Source organism: Sciurus carolinensis, chromosome 10 (genome assembly GCF_902686445.1).
Source record: "Sciurus carolinensis chromosome 10, mSciCar1.2, whole genome shotgun sequence".
Taxonomy (NCBI): Eukaryota; Metazoa; Chordata; class Mammalia; order Rodentia; family Sciuridae; genus Sciurus; species Sciurus carolinensis.
Window position 1 is genome coordinate 20,155,248 of NC_062222.1, and position 17,816 is coordinate 20,173,063.

General features: G+C 37.7%; 1 protein-coding gene across 1 annotated transcript in view; it reads left to right on the plus strand.

Moving 5' to 3' along the window:
• The first annotated feature begins 12,474 nt into the window (after nt 1-12,474).
• Nucleotides 12,475-17,816, plus strand: part of Smarca5 (SWI/SNF related, matrix associated, actin dependent regulator of chromatin, subfamily a, member 5) — a 32,670-nt gene continuing 27,328 nt past the window's right edge. Inside the window, exons 1-2 of the mRNA XM_047566655.1 lie at nt 12,475-13,088; nt 16,239-16,313. Of these exons, the coding sequence (XP_047422611.1) occupies nt 12,912-13,088; nt 16,239-16,313 (252 nt within the window). The 5' untranslated portion in view covers nt 12,475-12,911. The remainder of the gene's footprint in view (nt 13,089-16,238; nt 16,314-17,816) is intronic.

Below are 17,816 nucleotides of genomic sequence, written 5' to 3' on the forward strand. Positions count from 1 at the left end.
TTTTCTCTTTTCCTCATTCCCACTCTGCCCCCAACATCTGAGCACTCTACTTCCATGTTTTCTAGGCAAGCCCCTTATGTATTGCTGTTGCACTACTCTAACGTGCAGGTTGAATAGGGCAGAAATTGAAGGTGCTGTTCTGAGAAATTTCACGAATGGATTTCAATGAATCTTTGCCTATCATCTCCCCTCCTCATACCCACTTTGCTCCGCAGATGTGGTGGTTCCACCATGCTCGCTGCTTCTGTTATAACAAACTGTTTCGATTTCCATGAATTGAGCTTTCCCTATGCACGCAGAGTTAGGCTGCTACTGAAGAGCATTTTCTGAGCAAATGCACTACTGGATTTCCATGAAACTCTGGGTATTTTCTCTTTTCCTCATATACTTTTCCTGTATATACTTGCCTATGATACACTTTAACTTCTAAATTAGGCACAGTACAAGATTAACAAGAATAACTATTAATAAGATAAAGCAATTACAACAATGTACTACAATAAAAGATATGTGAACGTGGTCCCCCTCTTTCTGAAATTCTCACTGTATTGTACTCACCTTGCTTGTCGTCATGAGATGATGTTAACCCACCATGCTGAGTGGAAAAGGGTGAAAGATGGAGGCATTGTGACTTAGTGTTGGTCTGCTGTTGACCTTCTGATGATCTGACTCCTTAATCAGACTTCTTCAACTCTGTTGGAAATGTGGCGGCAGCAGCTTCATCTGCAGATGCACCTGCTTCAGGATGTTCTTCAGTTCAAGCTCAGTCCTGAATCCTTATAACTGTCTCTTACTTGCAGTAAATGGCATGGTGTCACCTTTTCAGGGGTGACAGACTTCCCTGCAAAGTCTTTGTACAGGCTCAGTGCTTTCTGGCACCAGGTGTTATTGTCAGTTGGATCACAATTCTCTTCATGTCTTTCACCAGTAAACGTAATGCCTTTTGGATCTTAATTACTATTTTTCACACTGTGGCCATAACTTTTGCAGTTTGAGATATGACAGCAAAACTAACATGAGTTTCTTTTTCCTTCTTCACAATTTCATAGTTTACTTTAACCATGCATCTTAGAGACCTTTTTCTTTCCTTATGGAGTTGACAATGTTCACCTTTTCACTTAAACACTTTACAGGTTCTTCTTGCCATATCCAAATTGCCAACGTGTCTACCCATGTGCTTTGGGGCCATTATTGAGTAAAATAAGGGTAAGTTGAACTCAAGCACTGCAGGATAGCAGCAGTTAACCTGAAAACTGTGGCTAATAAGTGGGTAGAATTTACGGTATGGATGTGAGGGGCAAAGGGATGATTTGCATCCCAACCAGGATAGTGTAGGACAGTGCAAGATTTCATCATGTTATGCAGAACAACATGCAATTTAAAATTTATGAATGTTTATTTCTGAAATTATTCATTTAATATTTCTGGATTGAAGTTGACTTTAGGAAACTGAAAGCTGTGGAAAGCAAAACCATGGATAAAAGAGGTGCTTGTTATAGTTTGGATCTGGAATTCCCCCAAAGACTTGTGTGTTGAAGGCTTGGTCCCCAGTTTGTTGTGCTTTTGGGAGGTGGTAGAAACTTTAGGAGGTGGTCCTGGTTGGGAAGTAGGTCACTGGGGGCATGACCTTGAGGGATGTATTGGGCCCCATCCCCTCTCTTTCTCTCTCTTTCTGTTTCTGGCTGCCATGAGCTGAGTTTCTCTGCTACACCACAAACTCCCCACCAAGATGTTCTGTACCACCACAGGCCTAAAAATAACGGAATCACTCTGAAACCACACGACAAATACCAAAGGGACAGAAAGCTGATTTAAAGAAATAATGACATATAATTCTCCAAACTTGGGTAGAGAAATTGATGTCAAAATCCGTGAAGTCCAGTTGGGCATGGTGGCACATGCCTAGAATCGCAGCAGCTTGGGAGACTGAGGCAGGAGGATCACAAGTTCAGAGTCAGCCTCAGCAACTTAGTGAGGCCCTAATCAATTTAGTGAAATCCTATCTCAAGATAAAACATATAAAGGGCTGGGGATGTGGCTCAGTGGTTAAGTGCTCCTGGTTTAATGCCTGGTACCAAATATATAAAAAAAAATCATGAAGTCCAAAGACTTTCAAATAGCTTAAATATAAAGAGATTTTCACTGAAACACATTGTAATAAAATTATCAAAAGTTAATGACAAGAGAATTTCAAAAGCATGAAGTAAAAAGTATCTTGTCACATACAAGGGAACCTCCATAACTTCTCAGCAGAGACCACGCAGGAAGGAGAGAGTGGGTGATACATTCAAAATGCTGAAAGAACAAAACTGCCAAACAAGAACACCACACTGGGCAAAGATTTATGTCATAAAAGAGGGATTTTTATCAAAGAGGTGAAAGATCTGTACACTGGAAACTATAAAACATTGATGAAAGAAATCAAATAGGCCAATCAATGGAAAGATAGCTCACATTCATGGATTAGAAGACTTGTTATTGTTAAAATGTCCACACAATCCAAAGCAATATACAGATTCAATGCAATCTCTGTCACAATTCCAATGTAATTATTCACAGAAAAAGAAAAAAATCCTAAAAAGTATGTGGAGCTACACACACACACACACACACACACACACAAGCAAACAATCACCTCCAAATAACCAAAACAAGAAGCAAGTGGAAAAAAGCTAGAGCCATAATACTACCTATTATGATTTGGAGCTAGAAATATTCCCCCAAACCTCATGTTTTGAAAACACGCTCCCCAATGCAGAAAGGTCAGAGGTAGGGTTTTTAGGCAATGATTAGAGCTATAACATCATCAGTGGATTAATTTATTTGATGGATTATTTGGAATGGACTACCAGGTGGTAACTGTAGACAGGTTACTTTCTTGAGAAAGTAGGTCACAGGGGGGCCAGTATGCCCTTGGACTATATCTTTTCTCTGGCCAGAGTCTCTCTCTCTCTCTCTCTCTCTCTCTCTCTCTCTCTCTGTCTTTCTCTTTCCTGGCTGCCATATGCTGAGTAGCTTTCTTCTGCCATACCATAATGTTCTGTCTCACTTTAGGCCCAGACCAATGGAGTCAGATGACCATGGATTGAGACTGCTGAAACTGTGGACCCACAATAAACCTTTCCTTCTCTAAGTTTTTCTTATCGGATATTTTGATTATAGCAACAAAAAGTGGACTAACACATTACCTGATTTCAAAATATGCTCCAAACTATGGTTATCAATATAGCATAAAGAGAGACATATAGGATGATAGAACACAATACAGAACCCAGAAATAAATCCACACATGCCCAGTCAACTGACCAAAGTACCAAGAACATAATGAGAAAAGGACAGTATCTTTAATAAACAATGTTGGGAGAACAGGATATTCACATGCATAAGAATGAAATTAGAACTTTATCTCATATCACAGACAAAAATCAACTAATACTATATGAAAATACTAAATGAAATAGTACTAATATTAAATGAAAAAGTTGAAATGCCAAAGTACTAAGAGAAAACATAGAGGAAAACTTCTCACACTGTCTGGACAATGGTTTTATTTTGTAAGACCCTCCCACATAAAAGCACAGAAAACAAAAGAAAAAATAGATAAATAATATTACATCAGACTAAAAAGTTTTGTTCAGCAAAGGAAACAATTAATAGAGTAATGAGACAACCTATAGAATGAGAAAAATATTTGCCAACCATACATCTGAGGAGGGATTAATGTCCTAAATATGTAAGGAGCTCAGGGCTGGGGATATGGCTCAGTGGTACAGGACTTGACAAGTATGTGTGAGACCCTGGGTTCAATTCCTAGTACAACACACACATACACACACACACACACACACACACACACACGTTCAAAATATGTAAGGAATTCAAACAATTGAATAGCAAGAAAACTAATAACCCAACTAAAAAATAAGCAAAGGGCCTTTGCAGACATTTCTCAAAGAAGGCATACAAATTACCATCAGGCATATAAAAACATACTCAACCTCAATAGCCATTAAGGAACTGCAAGTCAGAACAGCAATGGGATATCATCTTATACCTGTCTGAAGGGCTATTACCGAAAAGACAAAAGATATGTTTTGGCAAGAACATGGAGTTAAGAGAATCCTTGTAAAATGTTGATGGGGAATGTAAATGACTACAGCAATTGTTAGCTCTCAGTTACTTTAAAAACTATCTGAGATAAATCAACTTAGAAGAGGACAGGTTTTCTTTGGCTCACAGTTTTGAACATTTCAGCTCGTGTTCAGTTGGCCCATTGCCTGCTGCAAGGCAGTACACCATGGTGGGAGCATGGGGCAGAGGAAACTGCTCCCTCACAGCAGCTGGGAAGTGAAGAAAGAGAGGAAAGGACTGTTATGCCAATATCCCTAAAGGGCAACCCCCAGTGACCCAATGTCCTCTCATTGGACCCCATTTCTTAAAGGTTCCACCACCTCCCAATGACACCACAGGCTGGCAACCTAGACTTTAACACATGAGCCTTTAGTGGATACTTACCCAATCCATAGCAGCAATTATGCGAAGCAGCATGAATGTTCCTCAAAAAATTAAATTAAAACATAGAATCTCCCCTTTGATCCAGAAAGTCCACTTCTGGGTTGATATTTAAAGGAAATAAAATCAGGACCAGGAGAGAAAGCTATATTCTCATATTGATTATAGCATTATTCAATAGCTAAAATGTAGACCCAAACTAAGTATCCATCAATGGATGAATGGATAAAGAAAATTTCATACAAGCACACAGACATGCAGTCACACCCATGCCCACATGAACAAAAGTATAGATTTACTGTCATTTGCAACATTATGGATGAACCTGGAGGACATTATCTAAATGAAAGAACCAAACACAGAGAGACCAATACGTTGTGAACTAACTTACATATAGAGACCTCAGAAGTCACACTTATAGAAGAGTGTAGAATCATGGTTTAAGGGGCTGTGGAGTGAGAGAAAAGAAACATTGAACAGGTAGAAAGTTTCTGTTTTTGAAGATGATCAGTTTTTGGAGATCTGAATTATAGCATGGTTACTGTAGTTGACAAGATAGTTTTGTATACATGAAATTTGCTGGGAAAGTGTATCTTGAAAATTCTCACACACACACACAAGGTAAGTATATGAGGTGATGGCTATGTAAATTAGCTTGATTTTGGTAACCAGTTCACAATTTATATGTATATCAAAACATTATATTGTGCACCTGAAAGATATGCAATTTTATTTGTTACATTTCAATAAAGTTGTAAAAAAAAGAACCTTTTGTCTCGCCCAATGACCTGAGAATTTTCTTCCATGTTTTGATTTTTTGTAAAAGTTTACCAGTTTTAGTTTTACATGAAGTCTATTATCAGAAAGCTTTTTTTTTGATGGCACAGGAGATTAAACCCAGGGGTTCTCTATCATTGAGCTACATTCCAGTCCTTTTATTTCTTAAGACAGAGTCTCAAACTTGCAGTCTATCTGTCTCAACCTCCCAAGTTGCTGGAATAGTAGGTGTGTGCCACAATGCCCAGCCTATTGTTGATTTTGAGTTACTTTTATACTAGGTTTGAGACTTAGAACAAGCCTCTTCTTTGTCCTCATTTTCATCTTCTTCTTGCCTGTGGATGTCCCTTTTCTCTGAGACTATTTTTTTAAAATGATCCTTTATCTGTTGAATTAATTTTGAATGTTTGTCAAAAGTCAATGTAGTATATTTGCATGAGTCTACCTGGGTTCTTTATTATGTTCCATTGATATATCTGTGATCTATGTATTACTCCACCAACACTGAACTGTCTTGATTACTGTAGCAATATAATGAGTCTTGAAATTGGGTGATGGGTCCTCCTACTCTATTATTCTTTTGCCCAATTTATAAAGCTATTTTAAGTTCCTTTGACTTTTCATGTTACAAAAATCTTGTCTATAACTAAGAAATCTTGCTGGAATTGAATTAAATCTGCATATCAGTTTGGGGGAGAATTTACTTCCTTACTGTATTGGACCTTCCAGTCTATGAACATGGTATGTCTCTCCATTTATTTAGATTGTCTTTGATTTCTTTCATTAGTATTGTGTAGTTTTCAGCATTCAAGTTCTATATATGTTTTGTCCCATTTATATATATATATATCTATCTATATATATATATATATATTTTTTTTTTTTCTTTTGAGACAGGCTATGTAGTGCAGGTTGGCCCTAAACTTCTGGGCTCAAGTGCTTTTCCTGCATCTGCCTTTTGAGTAGCTGGGACTATAGGCATGTGCCATCCTACCAGGAAGTATTTAATTTTGTAAAGCAATTGTAACTGTATGGTAATTTAATTTCTGAGGCCATGTTTTCATTGATATGGAAATACAATTGAGTGCGTGTGCTGAGCATTGAACATAGGACCTCACACATGCTAGGCAAGTGCTCTACCACTGAGCTATATCCACAGCCCCTACAATTGATTTTTTAATGTTTTTCTTTTTTCTACTGGTACTGAGGATTAAACCCAGGGGTGCTTAACCACTGAGTCACATTCCCAGACCTTTTTTAGATTTTATTTAGAGAAAGAGTATCGCTAAATTGCTGAGGCTGATCCTCATGATCCTCCTGCCTCAGCCTCCCAAGTCACTGGGATTACAGGCATGCTTAATGTTTTTCTTATATAATAAAATTTTGCAGATCTTATTTGTAGGTATGGGAATTTTTGTATATTTACTGGGATTTTCTATGAAGATAGTCACATCATCTACAAATAAGGATAGTTTTGCTTTTTCTTTCAGACCCTGTGCTGAATATATGTGGTGTGAGCAGATATCCTTGCCAATTTTGAGTTGTTAGAGGGAAAATATTGCCTCATTAAGTATCATGTTAGATTTTTTCCTTCTCTCTCTCTCTCTCTCTCTCTCTCTCTCTCTCTCTCTCTCTCTCTCTCTCTTTCTCTCTCTTTCTGGTGGTACTGAGGATCAAACCTAAGAGTCTTACACATGCTAGAGCTATATGCCCAGACCTTTTATTTTGAGAAAGGATCTCACTAAGTTGTCTAGACTGACCTTCAACTTGTGATCTACCTGTCTCAACCTCCTGAGTAACTGGGATTATAGGCATGCACCATCATGACTGGCTAGCTGCAGGTATTTTGTAGATGTACTTTATTAAGTAGAGTAAGTTTCTATTTCTGTGTGGTTTTTGTTCAAGACTATTTATCAGGAATAGGTGTTGAACTTTTGTCAAATGCTTTTTTTACATCAATTGATATAATCAATGACATTTCTAACTTGTTAATATGGCCAATAACACTAACCAGTTATCAGATACTAAATCAGTCTTGTATTTATGGATTAAATCTTGTTTTACCAGAGTGCCTAAGTCTACTTTTATATAGTTTAATTTTATCTGCTAATATTTTATTAAGGATTTTTGCACCCATAGTCATCAGTGATATTGGTCTGCCATTTTCTTTCTTTATTTGTTTCTTTTTTTGTAGTGTCTTTCATTTAGTATCAGGGTTATGTTAGCTTCATAAAGTGATTTGGGAAGTATACTTTACTCTTCTATTTGCTGTAGGAGATTGTGTAGAAATGACATTAATTTTTCTTTAAATATTTGGTGGAATTCTCCACTAAAGTTTATCTATGCCCAGATATTTTTTGGGGGAAAGTTTCCTTAAAGTTATATGAAGTAACTACAATGCTAATCATATAATCTGTATGAGTCATAGTAACTTGTATTTTACAAAGAAGTAGTATATTTAAGTTGCTAAATTTATGCTTGCAACATTCCCTTATTATTCTTTTGATGTTCTCAGGATCTATAGTAATGGGGTCTATTTCATTACTGACAATGGTGATTTATGTCTCCCTTTCTGACTTTTTAGAGGTTTCTCAATTTATTTTATTTCAAATAACTAGTTCTTTGTTACATTTTGTTTTCTCTATTTTTCTATTTTTAATTTCATTGATTTCTGCTCTTGGGTTTATTCCTTTCTTCCTTCTACTTTGTGTTTATTTTTGCTCTTATTTTTCTAGGTTTTTGAGGTGGAAGCTTAGATTTAAGGCGTTTTACTTTTTTGGATGTAAGATTTGATGCTATTCTAAGCAGTGTGTTAACTGTGTTCCACAAATTTTGATGTATTGTATTTTCATTTTGTTCAACATATTAGTTTGATTTCTTGTGAGACTTCTTTTGACCTGTGGACTATTTAGAAGCATGCCATTTAGTTTGGAGATATTCCTTGTAACTTTTGATTATTGATTTTAAGTTTGATTGCATCATGTTTATGCATTTAGAATTGCTGTCTTCCTGGTAGACTGATGTTTTCCTCATTATATGATTTCCCTCTTCGTCTCTGGCAATTTTCTTCGCTCTGAAGTCTACTTTCCCTAATCATGACATAGTCATTCCTGTGTTATTTTAATAGTTGATGTGTTATATATTTTCACATTTTTTACTTCCAACCTTTTAAGCAAATGAAACCCAAATTTCTTTTTCCAAAAACTGCTTCAAGGATGATAATGAAAACTTAAGGCCATAATGTTAGGGTTCTTAGGGATATTTTACCTAGATTCAATCCCATAAAGAATAAAGTATTTTTTCACAAGCAAGAAGGAAATGCACAGAGAACTGAAACAACTTTGACTACGTAAAGAGGTGTTACATGCATCTAACAGATATAGTCACCCACAACTGTGAATTAATGACCAAATATGAAGGGAATGTATTTAAACCTTACTTATTTATTAAGAGTATGGTTAATGTTTCTGGAACTGTATTCTGTATACACTGACAAATGTCTAGAGAGTGAAAGTTCTCTGAAAAGGAAACAGACGAGGCATGATTATTGGTATTTAGTGTTGTAAATTCCCTTTCTTAAATACTCACAAACCCAGTACTGATTTATTGCTGTCTTATAATGAACACACGTTTTCTTAGTTTTTCATAAAATGAAATGAGTTTGTAGTGAAGAGAGGTGCAACATTCCTACATGTCCTTGATAAAACTTAAATTCCTATCCGTTACCATTCAAGGTCATAGTGCTGAGAGAGCTCTGGTTCTTTGGAATCTTTTGTCCTCTGGCAACACTTCTTTGTTCCACTATTTTGGTACAGCATATGCTGCTCTTGCACACTAAATCTAGGGAGAAACTTTAGATGTTAACAATGTGTATTTGTGGATTTGAGAGAGAACCCTAACATGATTTTACGATGCTGCATTCTGTTCCTAAGAGCATGGTTACAGCAGTAATACCTTGTGGTGTTTTCTTGTCACAATTCCACTTAACCTTCTGCTTTCTTAATAAACAAGACCCTCCTTCCAACTAGACCCTAACTCTGAGGCTTATGATTCTTCAGCATAAAAATACGTAACACTTGAACCCAGAGCTCCCTATTGGACATTGTATTAAGCAACTGACATGTACTCTTATCTCTTTAGTTCTTATGACATCATTATAAGAATATTGTCTCAGTATAAAGCTCAGTATAATTATAATTGTTTAATAATAAGAATTTTAATTATAAGAATATTATTTCAGTGTAGTAACAAAAAGATAAGACCACTGACTTCAAAGACATTAAAACTGGCTTGCCTTTACACAACTACTAAATTCCAAAGCCTGCACTGAATCTAGACTTGCTTAAATTCCCAGACTATTTTCTTATGAACTACACTAATTTTATATTTTGCTATCAATTTCAGAAATAGCTGTTAGTTTTAGCTTTTTAATCTTTGAAGAAAAACTGGCCTTTATGATTCGTTCACCAGGTACGTACTGTCATCTGCCTAACACAGATGAAAGTCCCTAGAACACAGTTTGAAGTCATCCTGTTTTTTGTTGTTGTTTTGTTTTGTTTTTGTTTTTCTGCAGCTCCCCTTTCCTCTCCCTCTTTCATTCTAGACCCTTTCCAAAATCTTATTCTCTATCCTTTTTCTTAGACTAAAATTTGAACATTGTTTTTTTAACTTCTACAAATCTTTCCTCTATAATTTTCCTAATATGCTATGAGAAATACATATAAACAGACATGTTTAAAAGCTAACTGTCATTTTGGGGACAATATTTATTTGCACTGTTTCTTGCTATTTATTGCTTTCCTTAAATAGTTATCACACTCAAGATCCTTTAATTTATTACTTACATACAATTTAGGATTTACATATCAGTCCAAGAATTCTACTAAAACTGTAAAGAGTGAGGAGATACTCTGAATACTACATGTTTGGGCTGGGGATAAAGCTCAGTTGGTAGAGTGCTTGGCTCACATGCTCACATGCACAAAGGACCTGGGTTCAATCCCCAGCACCAAAAAAAAAAAAAAAAAAAAAAAAAAAAAAAGAATACTACAAGTTGTGTTATATTCTTTTGACTTAACGATGTATATATTTAATATTTTTCCATAATTATTTATTGAGTGTGTGTATGTCAGGTGCCACCCTAGACACTAACTTTTTACTCTTCCACACTTTTGTTTTTGTTAAGAAGCTTTTTTAAAAAAAAATTAAAGACAAATTTTCTTAAAACAGGAAGATGTCATTTAAAGGGTACCGTTTTAATTATTTAGCATGAATAAAAATTCTGGAAATCTAATGTACAGTATTATTACTGTAGTTAATACTACAATACTGTATACTTGAAATTTGCTAAGAGTGAATCTGAAGTATTCATCCTTCCACTCCATGAAAGTATCTATGAGAGGTGATGGACAGGTTAATTAGCTTGGTTGTGGTAATCATTTCACAGTATATCTGTGTATCAAAACATCATGTTATGTACCTTAAACTTATATAATTTTATTTTTTTGCAGGGCTGGGGATTTTACTCATGGTCTCACATATGTGAGGCAAGAGTTCTCTACCACTGAGTTACATCCTTTCTCTGTATATTTTTTGTCAATTATATCTCAAGATAGCTGGAAAAAATTTTCAAAGATTTCCCAATACAAAAATATAAAAATTAATTTTAGAAAAAGAAATGCAGACAAAAGTAGGATATACACAAAACAACACTTTCAATTCTTATATGTAAATATACTTTTTATATTTAAATATATAAATTTATATAAGTAAATTTTTAAACGTTTTCAAATTGCTAAAATTCTTTTTAAGGTAACAGTTCATAATGAACATTTTTCTGTATTAATGGTTGCTAAAGGTTAATAGTTGATGTTGTGGGTGTACAATAGTTTTAAGATGGTATGTTGAATCTTTTGTCAGCTTTTATCAAGTACATATGAAGACTGATGAAGATCATTATAGGTACTTAACTTTGCATACTATCCACAGTACTTTTTATTTCTGGAAGGAGACTTGCTAAAATGCTGGGGCTGGCTTTCAACTTACGATACTCCTGCTTCAGCCTTCCCAGTAGCTGGGACAACAGGGTCACTGCACAAGCTTCCTTCCAGGTCTCAATTCTGATCAAAAAATTATCATTCAATTACTTAAAATTTTTGCAGGCTAGATATTCAAAGGAGATCCCTTCTGTGTGAAATTAAACATAACTAAGTTGGCTCAAAACCAATCTTGAAAGTGTCTTTTTTATTCAACAAATACCGATATAATACTGGACATAGGGGGATATGATAAAAAGTCCTCTTGAGTAGGGAGGGTTGTAACAGGCAGATAGAACACTGTATTTTTTTGGGGGGGCGGTGCTGGTGCTTGAACCCACGGACAGCTTCACCACTGAGCTACACCTCCAAAGTTGCCGATGTTGGCCTGGAATTTCCCGTCCTTCTGCCTCAGCTTCCCAATCCTTGGGATCACATGCGTGTTCCGTCGTATCGGGTATGCTAACATTTTCTGGAGAACGTGCACTTTCATGTTTGATACTTGAAACACAGATAAACAGATACATCGCAGCACCCGTCTTTCTCCTCTGCTGCCATCCATGTTTCTCCCTCAAATGGCAGCGTGCACATTATCTGCGTAACTTGCAGCATAGTAATTCAGAAGAAACATCATATAACTTTGTAGCTAAGGGGAGCAGAAGGTATTTAGAAATGATTGACGTAGAGTTAAATGCACAGACTTAAAACACGTACACACGTTCTCTCTTTAAACGGAATTTTTTTCTTAAGACAACAAAAAATATGAGACGTCACTTAAGGTAACCAAAACGTCACGCCTTATGGTGAAGGCGGCGGAAGTGGGAAGGCCAAGAGAAGCCTCTAAGTTTAGGAAGCGCCGAACTTGGTAAAGTTGTCAACAAGTTCCGCGGACCCCAACCAGGTCCCTAAAACGCCAGGGATGCAGACAGCAAGCCGTTAAGAAAGCGTGTTTGACGGCAATCGCGTCAGGCCAAGGCTCCGACGCACAACCTACGTCTTCGAGCGCTCCCTCGAGGCCCCGCCTACCCTTCGCTCTAGAGCCCGCTGGAGGTCCGAAGGGGGCGTGGCCAAATGTGAAGAGAATGCGCGTGCGCGCTTGGGATCAGCCAATGAGCTAACTAGCAATCTCGCGAGGGTTGAAAGTCGGTGGCGTAGGTAGTTGTCTTGGATGCTAGCGAGATAGATGATATCTGGCCGAGGAAGAAGAGCAGGAGGCGAAGCAAGTTCCCCGCCTCAGTCTCTCTTTCGCTTTCTTTTCCCTCTCCCCCAACCTTCCACCCTCCTCTAAGTCAGCCCGCCCTCTCTGACCTCAGTGACCCTGTTAGCCCCGCCCACCCTCGTCGACGTGATTCCCGCCGTGAGGTAAGCGCCGGTCGAACCCAGAGCCCCGCGGAAGAGGTCGCCGAGGAAAGGGAAGGTGCTGGGCCCGGCTCAGGCCCGTCGCGGAGTCGCGGCGCGGGCGAGCTTCCGGGTGGGCCTCTTGTTGCTCCATCAGTCCGTTGCGACGTAGCCACCCGGGCCTAGGCCTCCTCCTCCATCCCTGCCAGCCCGGCCTCTGGCAGAAGCGGGTGACGCAGACGGAACATCATGTCGTCCGCGGCCGAGCCTCCGCCACCCCCGCCTCCCGAGAGCGCGCCTTCCAAGTCCGCAGCCTCGGCCGCCAGCGGCGGGAGCAGCAGCAGCAACAAAGGCGGCCCCGAGGGCGGCGCGGCCCAGGCGGCTCCCTCTGCGGCAGGCGCCGGCCCCGCGGACGCCGAGATGGAGGTGAGGGCGGCTCGTGGCGGGGAGAGGGCGCAGAGGGGAGGAGAGCTGGTTCCCTGGCCATGGTGCAGGGGATCGCGCGCAGAGCTGCCGCGTCGTTCGGCACCCTGCGGTCCGAAGTGATGTTCCGACTCCTCCGCCCTTGCGCTAACCCGCTCCCGCACACCCGGATGCCTAACTGGCACTTTACATTCAAATTGTGTGTTTCTTTTGCGAATCTTGCCAAATCTTCGAACGCTCTTACTAAGTAGATGCTCTTGATTACTGAGTCCGGGGAGACCTGTACCTTCCACCTCCATAATTTCTTCTTTTATCCTTGATCTAGGTTTTAGGTTCTACCAAACTTCGGGGAAGGGCGAGGGAGATGCCCTTTAGGCGTGGGATACGCGGGCCCGCTGGGGCGGCATTTAAAAGCGGCGCATCCGAGGACTTGGGCCTCCTTTCTTCCTCCGGGTCCCTTGCGGAGGCGGTATCTATCTGTTCTGGGCAGAAACAATGGCGAGAGCTGGATGGCCGAATGCGCAGTGGGATAAGCGGGGCGCAGCTGCTTCTGCGAAGGGAGCGGAGGCCCCTCCCAGGCTCTGTTGCACCAGGAGGGAAGAGACCATGGCAGCAGCAGCTGTCTTGGATCCCCATCTAATTTGGGGGTCTGGATGGGCGAATGAATGTATTAGAGAATCAGGGGCAGATGGTTGGCTTTCTGTCCCGCGCATTTCCTCTTTTTGGGTTTTGCCTCTTTAAGAAAAAACTTAAAGCACTCGCTCTTGAGCCTTCTGGGTGGTGGGTTGGCCAGGGGATGGTGACAGTACCCTGGTTGTTGAGTGTGTGCGAGTGTGGAAACATGGGGGACCTGCCAGACGGGTGTCTTGGGTATGCTTCCAAGCTTTGCGTCGTCTGGGAACAAAGTGATTGTTTCCAATTTTTATTCTTGGCCTTGGACCTGTTTTGAGATATTTTATAGTCCCAACCCAAAGATTTCTGGGATTTTTCCATACTTAGGCAGAATGAAAGTAATATTGCTTTTAAAATGAGCTTTAATGCATAATTAACACAATAAGGAAATAGTAATGCATTTCACCATTGATAGTTTTTGTCGGGTCAGCTAGGGTGAAGAAACATTAATATTTGAAAGAACTTAAGTGATAGAGGTAGGTTTTAGTGGAATACAGACTGATAACTTTGCAGTTTTCAGGAATTAAGATTTGTTTCACATTTAAATGTGTTCAGTTTTGCTTTTTTTCCCTTCAAGGTTTTAAATGTTTCTCTTGTATTATCAGATCTGTTTAACTTGGATTTCAGCTCCAGGGCTTAAGGGGTTTGGAAACCTGTGACACTGAACACAATTGGGTGATTAAATATGTAGTTCCCTAAAGAGATGTACTTAGTTAACCTCAGCTTTCCGAATAGACTTCTTTTCAAATTTGGTATAACAAATGTCTTACCAGAGGCCTTGATTAAATATCAGAAAGGAGAGCAATTTAAATAACTATTTTGACTTTTTAAGTTGCTATTTTGAAATTGAAATTAAAGTTTAAATGTTATTGTGATAACTCCTTCCAAAATTAGTGTATTTTCATTTGCCAGGTGAGGAAATCCAGTTTTCTGATCAGTAGAATCTGTGCTGGAACTCACATCTTGCTTTGTCATGTACTTTAAGATGTTTGGCGTTTCATTTATGGAAGAATGACTAACCTTGTCAGTATAGGAATATCAGTAACTTTTACTTTTTATCAATACATCTTATCCACTCCTTTTGTTTTTTTTTCTCTTCACTTTATAGTGATTTTTGTCCTTTTAAAATAAATGTACCCTCATTCTCTACTGTTTCCTTAACTGAATTCAGAATCACTTGAGATTCAGAATGTTTTTCGTGACTGAAGACCTTAATCTGGTTATGCAATTGGAAAAAAAAAATAAATGCCTTTTTTCTATTTGAAAGTAGAATTTAAGGTGATCTTTTTTTCTGACAAATCTCATTTTCCAGAAAACAATAGTTGACTTTCCCATGTATCCAGTAATATGTCAAGGGCACAGTTTTATTTTTTAGTTGTTATGTTTTTGACAAGTTCAGCTTATTCTCATTCAACCTCATCTCTCACTGTTGAGGAGACATAGATGGGCATGCTATGTGCCAATAATTGTATGTCCTTAAGAGGGCTGAGGTTCAGTTTTTTTTTTTTTTTTTAACTATAGAAGAAAGGATGACAATTTTGGAAAGCACTTTGAATTTCTTTGGGTATACTTTTAGTGGTATTCCAGCAGGAATTTTGTAGACTGGAGTAGATAGTGGCTTTGTCACTTTTATCTACAAAGACCAGAGATTTGTGATGACATAAGGGCACACTGATGCTTCATAGCCTTAGCAATGAAATTAGAATTGAATTTAGGTCATTTTAGGCCTTCTAATATTACAACGGACCATTCCTCCTATATTTTGTAGTCATTTATAGCCTTACAGTAGTATGTATTGCCAAGCAGAGATTTAGGCATTGTTAATAAAAATTAGGCTTTTTCCAGCTGTTAATGCTTTTTTCAATGGATGAGTGGAACTTTGTAGTGTAAAAATTGGTGCTAGTTTTGGTTTGAATTTTAATGCCAGGATAATAACATTTGTAAGAATAACATGTAATACTAATTTAGTAATCACACTGTAGTTAAGAGTATCAGTTTAGGCTGCAGGATACCTTTTTTGTAATATTCTAAATGATAGAAATCAGAGTGACTAATGCTCTCTTCCATGTATACTTTTGTGTAAGAGCATAGTTAAATTAATGCAATCATATGATTAAAAGGGAAACTTTTTCATGTTTCATACTGTTTAATTTGGTTTCATAATTTCGTTAGAAAAAAAGAGGTATAAATTTGCCCATAGGAAATAATTTTATTTTAGGATGATGTTTGATGGTAATGTTTTGTTTTAATCTTGGTAGCAGCCATACCGCTTACATAACTGGGTTAAATGGATTATTATTCCCATAGTATTTTATTTTATTCTTCTCAGGTTTCCTGTCAGGTTAGATGACAGCCATTTAAGTATGTAGGGAGCATTGGTCAGGAGTCTTATTATTTAAAATCTGCTTTAGCCTGAAATCAGTGTATAATGGTGAACTGACTATTCTGAAGAACAAATCCATGATTTTTCCTTTCTGCTAGGAAGTATTTGATGATGCATCACCTGGAAAACAAAAAGAAATCCAAGAACCAGATCCTACCTATGAAGAAAAAATGGTATGTTCTCACTATGTGAATAGAGTCTGTAAAGACACTTTTGGGGGCTGGGGTTGTGGTTCAGTGGTAGAGTGCTTGCCTAGCATGTGTGAGGCACTGAGTTTGATTCTTAGCACCACATATAAATAAATGAATAAAATAAAGGTTTATCAATATCTAAAACAAATTAAAAAAAACCTTTTTGTTAGATGATTAAATGTATTAAACATCTCTGTTTAACTTTTATATTTAGAGCACCAATGTTTAAATGAAATGTGTAACTTGGAGTACTATAATATAGACAGATATCTTATTTACCTTTATAAACCAAATCAAGTATTCACTGAATTAGTGAATATGATTTAATTATCTAATTACGTTAATAACTTTAAGATTTTTAGCTTCAGAAGTGAGGTGAAGAGGTGAAGATCAGAGAAATTGTTATTCTGTGTATATTCATCCCCATATTCTTGCTGGGGATGGAACCCAGGGCCTCGCACATGCCGAGTAAGTGCTCTACCAGAAACATATTGGTAGTTCTGCCTTTAAAAATGAAAAGTTAATACACCTTTTATCCTTCACAATTTAGATTCTGACACCAACATTGTACTAGTGAATCTAATTTACAGTTTGACTTTAGTTCTTAGGCCATAGATGGGATCTTTACAAAAAAGAAAACATGACACATTCCTTAAAGACAGCTCACATCCGGTATGTTCTAGGAAACAACTTTTTAAAATCATGACTTGACTTAACCAGTACTACAAAGAGCTTTAAATGAATTTTAATGATAACAGTATGGCTAACAGTGAATGCTTATGATCTGGTCAGTCCCTGTTCTGAGGTCTTTACATAGCATAAATGCAGTTATATTTGAAATCTTCAGTAAAGGTGAAATGTTAATTAATAACACTATAGTATGTTCCTTAAACATATACTAGTTTATACTACCTGTACTAGTGAATCTAATTTATAGTTTGACTTTAGTTTCATTGTTCTTGATTTTACTTGTGTTTGACATTGTTGACCACCCCCACAAAATCTTTACTTACCTTGAGACACCTTTTTTCCCCCTTGTTGATACCCTATTTGATTGTGCCTTTGTCCTTTGTTAAATTCTGAACATTTCTTCTTAGACAGTTTGATTCTTATTACTGGATTTCACTTGCTGTCTTTAAACAGAATCCTTTCAAATCTTTTATTTCTAGCCCAGATACCTTTTACCAGTATTTACATTGCTTGTTGGGCAGTTTGGGAATATCCAGAATTGAATTCACAATCTTACTTCACACACATATTTAATGTTATTTCAATGAATGAAAGTTCCTCAGTATACATCCAAGATGCCTGTGACAATACCTCCTACTTTGTATTTTCTTGTAAGTTTACCATTATAAATAGTTCTCTTTATTTTTCCCCTTCGTCTAGCTCAGTATTCCTTTCTTTTGCATGTAGTATTTTATGCCCTTTTTTTGGCCTCTTTCATCTTTCTCCATGTTTTTGCTGAGTAGTGTTTATGACAGA